Genomic DNA, 12,488 nt, shown 5'->3' with positions numbered 1-12,488 from the left:
GACTGCATCACACGCACAGACACACGGCGGCGGACGGAACCAAAGGGTCTTCACGGATAGACCGGTGGTATATATCGAGCAAGGATTGGAAGCAAGTAAGGGGGGTCACAACAGACGAAGGTATATGTGACTCGGATCACAGAGGCGTCCTGTTAGAAATACACTACCCGAAGGGGCCGGTACAGGTGAAGAAGAGGGTCGCAGTGTATCCCCCACCGGAGTACGTAAAGGCAGCCACCAAAGACATGATTGACAAGAGACTACAAGAGTGGGGCAACAATCGAGATCACTTCACAAGCGGAGCAGCAGCAGAGGCCTGGGACAAATTCAAAGAAAATATGAAGAGGGAAATGACACAACTCAAGCAAAGCGCAAGAAAGAGAATGACAGGAGGATTCAGGCAGCGAATAAGGCGGCTGAAACGCAAGCTACACGCAGGAGGAGGAGAGCGAATCGAGGACGAGCAACAAATGAAGGAATGGGCAGCGGAATTGAAGAATTTGCAGGCACAGCGAAGGGCAACCAAACGGCGCGGACTCATCAACAAGGGTGCGTGGTCGTCGAAAGCGTCCACGAAATACTTTTTCATCAGAATATGCACGAAGTACGGAGACAACATCATCCCAACTCTGGCAAGGGCAGATGGAGCTCCCAAGAGGGGAGTCCACGAGAAGGCGGATACGCTGGCGGATAGCTGGGCCAGCATTTTCACAGGGTCAGCAGCGGATGTCGGCGGAGCAAAGGAATGCATAGCAAAGTACAAAGACCACTGGGAGAAGGTCGATCTCGCAGGGATAGACCAAAGAATATCGGAAGACGAAGTCGCAGCAGCCATAAAGAAATGCAAGGCGGGAAAGGCCTGTGGACCTGATATTATCGGGAACGAGTGGTATCGAGACAACGCAGAGAGGCTAGTGCGCATCCTGACCAAACTGTTTAACATATTCATGGAGGAGGGCAAGACGCCAAAGTCTTTCAAGGAGGCATACATATTCAGTATATCCAAGGGAGGGGACACGAGCAACGGGCTCAGCTACAGACCCATAGCGCTCCTGAGCACCGATTACAAAATCTTCACCCGAATCCTAGCGTGGAGAGTCAGAGTGCACATCACAAAGTTAGTGCACCCCACGCAATACGGGTTCATACCAGGCAGACAGATTCACGAAGCAATAGATCTGCTGGAAGCGACGAAACTGGCAGCGAAAGGCACGGAGGTGTACGACAGAGCGCAAGTGCTTCTGCTGGACTTCGCCAAAGCTTATGATTCGTTGGACAGGGAGTTGCTACACCAGGTATTGGAGGCGAAAGGTTTCCCACCAAAATTCAGAGAGATCGTGAGAACGACACACGAAGCCACCACCGTGCAATTTATGGCTAACGAATCACTATCGAGAGCGCTGGAAGTCACGAGCGGCATCAGGCAAGGGTGTCCCTTGGCCCCTCTCTTATTCATATTAGCAGTGGACCTACTGTACGATGCGGTGCAGAACGATCAGGATCTGGAAGGTGTGAGGCTGGAGAAAGGAGCAGACGGAGAAGAATTCAAGAGTAGCTGGGATATGCGGACGACACTGCGATTTATATTGCACACTCGAGCATGCAGAAGGCGGCACTGGGGGTAGTCAACAGATTCTCGAACGTCTCGGGACTACGACTTAACCTGAAGAAGTCGGTGGCAGTTAAACTGGGGAGGTTCACTAGCACAACTGACAGGGAGGCGGGTGACGAGGAACCGGTAGCAGAGGTGAATGAGACCCGATACCTGGGACATATTACAGGACCAGATGACACGACTGTGAGTGCATGGACGAAAGCCTTTGCGGCGTTGACCGCCAGATTGGCACTCGCTGTCGAAAAAACGAACTCTGTTTAAGAACAAGCAGCGATAGCAGCGGCGATCATCATACCCAAGCTTTTGTACGTGGCGCGGCATGCATGGCCAAACAAAAAGCTCACGCAGGAGGCAGACTGGAGAAATAGGAACTTTGTGTGGAACTCCTCTTTCGCAAAACCAGATATTCCGCCTCGCGGATGGATACAGACAGCGGTGGCAGAGCTGAGCCCTAAGAAGGGGGGCATAGGAATCCCCAACATTAGGACGGAGTTAGTGGCCATGGCAGCGACGACAGTGGAGAAGTGGGCAACAGCACTAACCAAGAGGACCCAAGTGGCAGGCACGCTGCTCCAGAGTAAGGAGGGGCTTCAGATAGGGCACATTATACCGACACAGGCGGCAGGAAAACTGAAGTGGAAGGAGGGACTATGGGCAACCGGGGCTCCGGTGGTGGCGACGGTCTTCGCACCAGAAGAACCTGATCCCGACCATAAAGAAGAGGTGGAGCTCAGGAAGGAGATGAAGCACGAGATGTAGCTCACTACTAGGTGGGACAAACGAGGTCTGATGTGTCAGATAGAATCGAGACTGCTGGGACTAATGAATGAGGCCAAGAAGCGCAGGGAAGAGCTCAGAGGAGAACTGATCCATTCAGCGGTACTGGAACAAGATTATTATCAACTGAGACTGAGGGATGCAAGAGGGGAGAAGCAGAAATGGACCAGCTACAGGAGGCGTTTGGATGGTCACAAAGTGCAGAAGATAAAGGACATTATCCAGGTGGAGCACGTCGGACACGGAAAGGTGCTGATGACCCCACAGACCGTGGAGTTACCCATGGAGAGTCGACAGGCTCACCTGTTGCGGGAGATCGCACTTTCGCTACTAGCGCAATTTCCGGAGCTAATATCCAAGCCGGATGAAGAAAACAAAGTGCGAGTCAAGCACACATTAGATGATCAGCACCACCGTTTTTGGGTGGAGCAGTCCACAGGAGAAGACAAACTCTATCACGGGTGGGCTTTTGAGGAGCAAGAAGTAGCCAAAGGGGGCAGCATCGCAGCGACTGAAGCTAATATTTCCGCGTTGCTTCAGACGAGAAAAGAGGCGGTCTGGGTAGCGCTGCACCCGGCGTTGACTCATATGAGGCCTCTGTGGATGGGTAACCGGAGCTGGAGCAGAGCGCGGGGAGATTACAAAAGGGTAATCGCGAAACGGCGGCAAGACAGAGTGGCCCAAGCACAGGAGCTCCTGACCAACAAGTTCGCTAACGAGCACAAGGAGCTACACAGGGCCCTCACGAAGCTGACCTGGAAGCACGTCCAGAGGTTGCATGGAGTCACGCCGTATCAGAAACAGAACATAGTCAGAATGAAGATGGGAAAACTCCGCCTGTGGAATGGAACCTCACATGACTACGCGTGCGTAGGGGCGAGGTGCGCGAAGTCATCAGCTCACGGCCAAGCGCACCTGCTGTGGCAATGTCCGGACGCAAGAGCAATATGGAGCACAATGTTAGAGCTGTGGGGAATGCCAGCACTGGAAGGGGGGGCGGAGCACGACAAGGAAGCGATACAAGACATTTTTGCCTTAAAGTTGAGCAAGCTGCCAGCTGGGCTAATAGAGTGGGGCAATGAACAACAAGACGAACGATGGAACGAGATGCACGAAGTAGCAGGCGCCGTGTGGACAATGGGATGCGCGACGATGATTACAGCTCTTTGGCGCTGGAAAGTAGCTGAACGCTACCCGGACGGGAACAGCAGACCGGAAGAGGTGGCCGAAATACAGCGAACAGGGGAAAGGATGAAGGAAGGCCTACTAAGGTACAGAGCGGGCCTCTTCCCGTTAACAGCGCGGTCGTACAACAAGCTCACGGTAGTGGAGCGAATTCGAAGGCAGTGGGCGGACGTAAGGATGACTGCTGGAAGTCGAGACAGAACCAACGAACGAGTACTGCTGGGGTTTTTCGATGGAGGATCCAGAGGGAACCCCGGACCAGGAGGAAGCGGTAGCGTATTAGTGAAATGGGGAAAAAGAAGAAGAGACGTATAAGGTGGTCTGGGCGGCGGCCACATCACTAAGCAGCAGACGCATGACTTACAACGTGCAGAGTTCGTGGGGCTGCAGCGACTACTAGCTGAAGCAGTGGCGAAGCAATGGAGCGGTATGCACGTGATAGGGGACAGCGCGATGATTTTGGGCTTGCTAAAGAAGAGACGAGAGCCAAAGGTAAAGAAGTTAAAGCACTGGTATTAACTGGCGAAGGAAGCTAGCGGACCAGCTGCAGATAACGGAGTGGAGACATCACTACAGAAGGCACAACAAGACGGCAGACTGGCTGGCAAATTACGCAATGGATACTAACCGGAGCGTGGTATATGGAGCTAGCCGGGAAGTGCAGGAGCACGAGCTGCGCCAAACGGCGGAACAATTGATCGCAGGCGACTGTGAGCAGTGGCGAAGCGAGAGGGACAGTAAAGACTAGCAAGAACAAGCACAAGAAACAGCAAAGAGGCAGCAAGTACCAAGAAGGATGGGTACAATCTGGCCGAGCACTACATGCCGGGCGGGAAGGGGTATTAGAGTTTAGACCGGAGACGGTTGGTAACACACTTATTATTAAAAGCGTAGAGGAATTGTGATCGCTGTTTCGATCTGCTTCGATTTTAATTGGTGGATTTTAGTTTGGTCGAAATGTAGCAAAGCTTTTTCAATCATCTTGGTAAAGGACTTTTAGTGGGTACTGCAACCAAAGTGTTGTACCCAGGGTAATTTTTTACATGTACAAGTTATAAAAGCAATGTCTGTCGTTTTCAGAAATGCGGACTTGCCCGTCCTCGTCGGGCACTCGTCATTATCGATTTCCTTACGATGACTTCACGTCGGACTATCAGAATTTCAACTCCAGCTTTGCTGGCCGTCGCGTTTCTAGCGCTAGCAGGGATCGGTTCGGTCACCGACGCGGCTAAATGTTTCCCGAAACCGAAGGGTGCACTTACTCCAACTATTACTGAGGCTCCATTTGTGACGGACCCGTCCCCCGCTACACAGGGCTCTTTTGAGTCCCCTCCAGAGACCCAAGGGAGCTCGTTTCCTACGGATACAGCGACGGAAGCGCCTGCAGGCCAAACTGGTTCATTGGAAGAAACTCCGACGACTGAATCGCCCGCTGCTCAGACACCGACAGCTGAATCGTCTGGTGCACAAAGTCCGACTGAGAGTTCTTCCGAGTCCAGTGAGGTAAGCCAGGGGAGCGCAACTCAGACTCAAGGATCCTCCGCTGTGATGACTGGAAACTCCACGTCGACTGGAGACCATGCAACGTTTGGCGACCTCACGTCGGCTAGCGGCAAATGCGTCATGGGCAACCCGAACGCAGGGGATGTCACTCGCGAACAGGTCGACTGGGTCTGGAAGAACACGATGGAAAAGTACATTCCTCAGTTCAAGAACCTCATCTTTGACCAGCTGGTCACTAACAAGGGCAAACTCAGCTACTGCGTGCGTTGGGACAATGACAAGAAGCTGGAGAAGGCCGTGGCAACCAAGTTCCAGGCCATACTCGAGAAGCAAATTAATCTCTGGAACCGCTGGCTCGTTGGCTACCAATGCTGGCCCATTGAGAAGATCGAAGTCTCCATCGTGGCCTACGCTGTAAAGGACAAGTCCATAATGGACTGGACGGATGACTCACTCGGCACCATCTACGAGGGGATCTTGGATGCCGAAGGAAGCCCCAAGTGCCCCGATGAGTGCTACAAGCACCTGAACCAGGCTGCTAGTGCCGACACGAGTGCGTGTAAGAGCGAGCCTTTCGATATGTCCTTCTGGCCGTCGACGAAGCCCGGCGACGGTGCAATTGGAACAGGCGGGGACTGGGGCCAGCGTGTTGAAGTGAATGACATGCTCAACACCATGGATGGCGAGGAAATGCTGGTGCTGTTGCACGAGATTGGCCACGGATTCGGATTACCAGAGATGTATGTGGATAAGAACAAACCCGCAGACTACCCGGCATGTGTGATGGATAATAGTGCAACCCTCACGGACGGCGACGGCTGGCTGCTTCGTAGTGTCCTGGAACACATCAAGTCTCGCTATAACTTTTAGACGGATCGTTTGCCTGCTTGTTTTTGTGCCTCGAGAATTTGTCGTAGGTGTATGAGTTTCAGGTGCTTCGTATCGTTTTAAAGCCTCAAAATACTTCATTGAGTCTTACCGTGCTTCTAACATGCGTACATGTACATGTATACGACTTTTTTTGCTTACGTTTTTGGCACAGTATAATAGAGTCCGCAATCCTAATGTTGTAGAATTGTCTTTCGTCATCATTTGATGAGAAGCCACTTCTATTAATACTGGCTTTTTATAACGGAAGCTCATTATGTTTTTGATTTGATTTGCAGCAGTTTTCGTCTGATCGATACCCATCTGTTCCGGTAACGTAAATTGAGTTTTTTTTTAAATTAAAATACCGGAAGGTGTACCGGTACTGTGTATGGTTGGAAAATGCAATGCTAGGTTTATGCACAACTTGGTGTCGGTCGGCATCAAGCTCCTAGAACGCAGCTGTATTCTCGAATGCGTCTAGAAGACTATCCACCGCTTCGTTATAATATACATGTGAAAGGGAATCCCTTCAAGGGATTTTTACTATTACCGTATTCCTTATGTGATTGGCGACGCTCGGTCATTAGCGACAAATCCAGCAGCCAATCAAATTGATTTAAATTTCGTGTCGTCGCGCTTTATGTGCTTGGCGACCAATATAATTTTGAGCATGTCATATAGTTTTTTCTATGCAGGTATCTTTTATGCTGGCAGAAAGGCTGGACCACCTCAAGAATTTGACTGTCGCCAATCACATAAGGAATACGGTAATACCGAAAGTAATCTGTTGTCGCTACTGATATGTGCGCTAATCAGTCGTACATGTCGTCGACAAACAAAACTGATCGTTATGTCGTAGGGGAAGGACAAACAGCTCTTCAACTGTCGTGTTGCAACTGTCAGTTTTAGTGTGCTTCTTATCAACCTTGTTCGTGCTTATACCTAACATTATCGACTTTATTTTATACTTCAGTAGAAGTAGATGTTTACTTATCCGCAATTGACCTCTACTTAGTTCAGCAACAATTTTTTTAAAAACCTAAAGCAAAAGCATAGAACGACAAAATCGGGCAACAAGTTTGTTGAATAAGTACAAATAGAACACAAGATACTCTCTCTGTCGGGATCCGATTTAATAAATAAGTGTTACTGTACCGGTACCATGCAACAAGTACAGACGTGCTCCTGCCAAGGCCAAGCATCTACATCATTTATACCGGCAGTGCCGTAAGTTAGCAGTAACACAACGTTTTGACCTGGTAGCATAATCTTCTGGTACGTGCGTACAACAAGATGACCGACACCTTGGCCGCCAAAATGGAAAACAGGACGATAGACGCACCCAACCGTGTACAAGTACAACCTTCAGTAGTCAGGATCTTGGCTCTGACTCGGGCGAAGTATAATCGCATGTACCAACGACATTGGCCATAGCCTACTAGCAGCCATGATTAGAGTCTTTTGAGGCCCGTGACCCACAGTAGTCAATGACTTTGGGGTATTTCGAGCTGTGAGGCCACGGGCGGGCGTTCGCCGTCAAGGTCATTACATTATATGCCGTTTACTAAAGTTAAAAAAAAAAACAATCATGTTCTATTAAAAAAAAATAGCACAGAAAACATGTTTTTGTTTTGAGGTTCACTTGGCGGCACAATGTAGCGATTGTTGTACCGAAGGTCGTAACTTTCATCTACATGTATACGACTAAGGTAATGATGTTGTGAGTCACAACTTATGACCTCCCATCTGGTCCAGATTATTGGTTTTTATTCTAGATTCTGGAATAAAAACCAATCATAATGTATGGTGCATCCCATCCGGAACGCTAATACATTGCTCACGTCTTAATCGCTGATACGTCGAATAGAGCTGTCGACGTCGCGACCCTTGGCACCGATTCGACGTCGACGACGCCGGACGATCTTTTACACTCGATGTCGCGTTGCGCCACGCCGACACCCATGCGTTTCTCGTAGTGATATTGGTCGAAACTATGCGAAAGAGCCCATCATTAACCTGCCATTTTTCAGCCTGCTAACTCCCATATTTATCATGCGTATGGCTCCCACTTCTAAAGAGATCCTCATGGATCTTGGCAAGCCCACTCCGTGCCCACCGTACCGCTCATTTTGCACCCATTGACACTGCGTCAGCAACATGTGCTTAGCTCATCGGGACCTTGGCCCATTCTTCAATTTCGCAGGAGACGCCGACAAGAACATCGCGGATGCCATGGCGAGCGATAGAGATACAGACGTGAACAGTCTGGCAACCCCTCCAGCAAGAACTAGACCCGACTAGCAAGCCCAGCCACCACGAAAGAAAACGAAGCATGTACTTGGTACGTCGTCAGCAAGACGGACACGTACAATGCCATCCAAATCGTCACGATCACGGTGGGGCTCGCCAAGGACACCTCGATCAACACGCTCAGGAACTTCTCCTTCAAGAATTTCTTCGAGAGCAACACGGTCATGTACGAGATCGAACGTACATACAGTATTGATGTCGCGGCGGTCGCCATCACGAGCACTAGAGTCGTCCGTTTCCCGAGCAAGTCGAAAGTATCCAGCACTAACCAAGGTGACGCAGTGTCCAGCGGGACGGACTTTCCCGGTGCCTAACCAAAGAGAGAAGGCGTATTATCAGTTCGTCGTGTGCGTCGCGGACGATAAGTACGCCACAGTGAAAAGAGAAGAGCTAACTCGAGAGCAGGCCAGATGCTTCTAATGCCTAAGCTGCGACGAAGTAGTGAAAGTGGTAAAGGGCAAAAGCAAGATTGGTCCCCATATGCAGAAATATCACGCCGATGCTTTGCACATGTTTGAGGAGAGCGCTCGACTTGCAGAAGAGCTTAAAAACTCAAAACAATTTAAAAATTTGTTCGAGTCGACAGGAGAATCTGCGCAGAGCCGCTTTGAAGGCATTTTAGCTGGTTAGATCGGTCGCGATATGCGACCTGCTAGCATTGTTCATGATCCCGGGTTTGCTCAGGCCATCGCATTTGCCAATAGTGCACAGGAGCCGCTGTCTGTTCCTTCTCGTCAAACTATTATGAATCGGGTCCAGCGGAAAGCCTCGGCATCACGGATGTCACTCAGAGTGACCTTGGCACGTGATGATGAATGCACCTTTTTCTCGATATCATCGGATATATAGACATCGATAAAATGTAAAAGCTACATTAGCTTTACCATTCACTACGTGGATGTGTACTTCAACATGAAATCGTGGACACTCGAAGTTCGCCTAATTCCGGGAAAAACATGATGGGGATTCCATTGCGTGTGCACTTTCAGATTGCTTTTCGTGGTGGAGACTCGATCCGAAGAAGTGCGTACGCTTTCTGAGAGATGGGGCATCAAATATTACAAGTGCATGCTCAAAGCTAGGCATTACTCACAGGTCGTGTGCTGCGCATTCGTTGCACCTGCTGCACTAATGATGAAAAGTGAAGAGCGAACTAGCAAGGTGGCGGTAGACGCGGATGGCACAGTCATTAGTGACACTGCTAGCTCGATAAGCACCGACGTCTCTGGAATCGATTGTGTCCTCAATACTTTAGAGTCTCATCTTGCGCATTACTCCTGGATAGATGAAAGGTTGGAAGCTCTTGAAAATTGCGCAGACGATGGAGATGAACTCGACGAGTTCGTTAGTGCTGCAGACATCGATTCCATTTTCGCGCAAGTTGCAGCGTTTGTTGCTGACGTTGAGAAAGTTGTGGCGTCTGAAGTCAGCTCGATCGATATGGAGTCCGCTCGACAATCTGTGTGTAATTTTCGCAGCTTAGCGGAGTACTTTCGCCGCTCTCAAAAAGGATCCAACCGACTGAACCACTGTCAACTGAGTCGAAAAGCGCCTCTTAAAGTGAAAATCGACTGCCCAACAAGATGGAACAGTACACTGGATATGCTTCAGCGCTTTGTTGAACTTCAGTCACTTCTTTACGTATCTTCTGTCGGTAAATGGTCGAAAAGAGTTCAATGATGCCGCCTCAAAGAAGCTGAGCCTACCCAGCTCTGAACAGTGGTTTACAATTCAATGTCTCATTGAGCTGCTGGCACCATTTAGTGTTGCGACGAAGAAGCTCGACGGGGAGACGTATCCCACTTTAGTTTCGCTCCATCTTGTTATTTCATCGCTCAAGATAATGCTCAGCGATAGATCTATGTTTGATGCGCTGTACGCAAGCGTGGAGAAAGAATCGTTTGCTTTAAGAGTTTTCAGCACGATGCAGTCCGTTCGTCGGAGCTTTTTGGCACTTTTGTCTAAGCGTTTTGATCCTGATAAAGACAAGGACCTTTTGTGGATTTCGCTGCTGGATCCCTACGTGACGAGCTCACCGCTTTTCACTGACGAGGAATTTGCGATGGCGAAAAGCAATTTTGTTCGTGAAATGATACCAGTTATGAGAGAGAGAGCTGCCGGGGATGTCAGAAATCGATCTGGCCCCCAGTGTCAGGAGGAGCAGCTCAATAACCCCATTGACAGAGCCAAACAGCAGTTGAAGAAACTGCTGTATATTAGAAGAATGGGAAAGCAGGGTGCTACGACAGATAATGAGATCGCTGTTGCTTGTGAGCTGGAGTTCAGCAGCTATATAGTTTGTCATACGAGGCGGAGGTAGCCGTGGACCAGGAGAAACCACCATCGGCGTTGTCGTGGTGGAGAGAGCACCATTCAAGTTTCCCCACAATTGCTCATCTTGCTCGCAAGTGGCTTGGTTGTATTGCCACATCGGTGCCGTCGGAGCGTGCATTTTCGACTGCTGGTAACACGGTCACAAAACGACGCAGTTCGCTGAAGGCGGATACTGTCAGAGATATTCTCTTTATGGCTGGAAATTTCTCTGTGTGAGAGCTTGACTTGACGGCGCTGGATTGGCCGACGCCCGGATTACGTGTATACAATGGTCGTAGGATAGTGACAGCCGTGCAAGTGATATCACTTAATGCATGGTGAATACTGTTCTTGCGCTGTTGAGTTTTCGTTTCGATTCACTGACAGGATTATATTCTAATGGTGTACTAGTGATTCAAAAGCGATGCCCCGAAACGAGTAAACCAAAGTCAGCTCGAGCTTGCAATATGTACTCCCAAATCAAATCAGCTCACAAAGAGCAATACTAACGTTACCCGGTACTCCGAAATAACTGTTTGGCTAGTTCTGACATGACTTCACCGCAAGTTGCAGATTTGAATCGGGCTCTTCACAGCATTAAACGCCAGCCCTTTCACATGACCCGATCGTCAGACTTTATATCTCCCAAAGCGAACGGGACGTCAGGATCGTTAGGATATTTACTTGTAAATCAGAACTTTGCCAGACTGCATCACCACTTATACCCTTACTTAGTGCTCGCTGTCCTCTCCACATTAGCCATGTAATTGCACTCCGACGCCAAGCAGAATATAAACGTCATCACACGCTTTTAACCAGTATCAGAGACGGGCTTGGTATTTTCTACAGCACCGAGGTGACTACTATTAGCAGACTCCTTGATCATACAAGCGCCCAAACTTCTTTTACAGCTCCTTGGACATCTTCAGCGCCAATTCAGTACCGCTAAATTGATTTGGCGTCAAACTCGTGCACCTTGTTGTCGGTCAGCTTCTACCACGCGGTCATCGGAACGTCGACCAGATGACAGCACTCGAATGCACGAAACCAGCGCGAAGCACAAATTGATGTCCGGGTACTGCAGCTTCTGTCAGTCCCTGCTTGCTGCTGTGCGACGTGCACGTCGGACGTTCCTCTGAGGGTCTGTACCAATAGATGGAATGGAAGCTTCAAAGGGCCATGGAGGACGTTCAACAACAACGCCAGATTTGGCGAGGTTGCTCTCCACAAACAGCAGCACCTTAATTCGAAAGAGTGACTCATTGGTGGGTGTCGAAGGGGTGTATTTTTTACGTCGTTTGCATTTCTGGATGTCGAGGTGTAAATCTTCGAATACCGACAGCTCTAACGTCGAATCGCGTGCCCGTTTTACAGCAGAAACAAAAAAAAACAAATTGATGCAGAAGTGCTATCTTCTGCTCACTTGTGCTATGTCCCCAGCAGTTGGTATATTGAAAATGTACGTTGAAACACCTTGTACGTACGTCACCCAAGTGCTCAAAGCTTCTCCACCAGATGGCCACGTACACCAGCGTGCAGTAGGCATCGACTTCAAATAATGGACTACTGGTACATATACTTGGTTCGACAACTTGGTTTACTTGTCGTGTCCTCGACCCCCCCCCCCTCCTACCTCCTTTGAGCTCGTTCCCTGTTGTCTTCAGTCGTCATTCTCATTTTCTCCACCATGGCCCTAAGCACGAACAGCAAGCGCATTTCTGACAAGCAGCTCTTCGTCACTGCACTCGCTGCATCGGTTGCCGCAAGCTCCGAAGCCGCCGGCAGTAGCAACTCCAGCTCGGCCAATCACGCCACGTTCGGTGACATCACATCGGGAAGTGGTAAATGCGTCACTGGTAACCCCAACAAGGGAGGCGTCACTCGCAACCAGGTCGACTGGGTCTGGAAGAACACC

At 49.7% G+C, this 12,488-nt stretch overlaps 1 protein-coding gene across 1 annotated transcript; it reads left to right on the top strand.

Moving 5' to 3' along the window:
• Positions 1–5,263: 5,263 nt before the first annotated feature.
• PITG_14502 (uncharacterized protein) lies at positions 5,264–5,950 on the top strand (the record flags this gene model as incomplete). Its single annotated transcript, XM_002898913.1, has 1 exon — positions 5,264–5,950. One exon carries the CDS (start codon positions 5,264–5,266, stop codon positions 5,948–5,950), a length of 687 nt encoding a protein of 228 aa, XP_002898959.1.
• Positions 5,951–12,488: the final 6,538 nt, after the last annotated feature.

Source organism: Phytophthora infestans, genomic scaffold (assembly GCF_000142945.1).
Source record: "Phytophthora infestans T30-4 supercont1.34 genomic scaffold, whole genome shotgun sequence".
Lineage (NCBI taxonomy): Eukaryota > Oomycota > Peronosporomycetes > Peronosporales > Peronosporaceae > Phytophthora > Phytophthora infestans.
The sequence above is the reverse complement of the archived record's forward strand: the minus strand, read 5'-3'. Positions and strand labels throughout refer to the sequence as shown.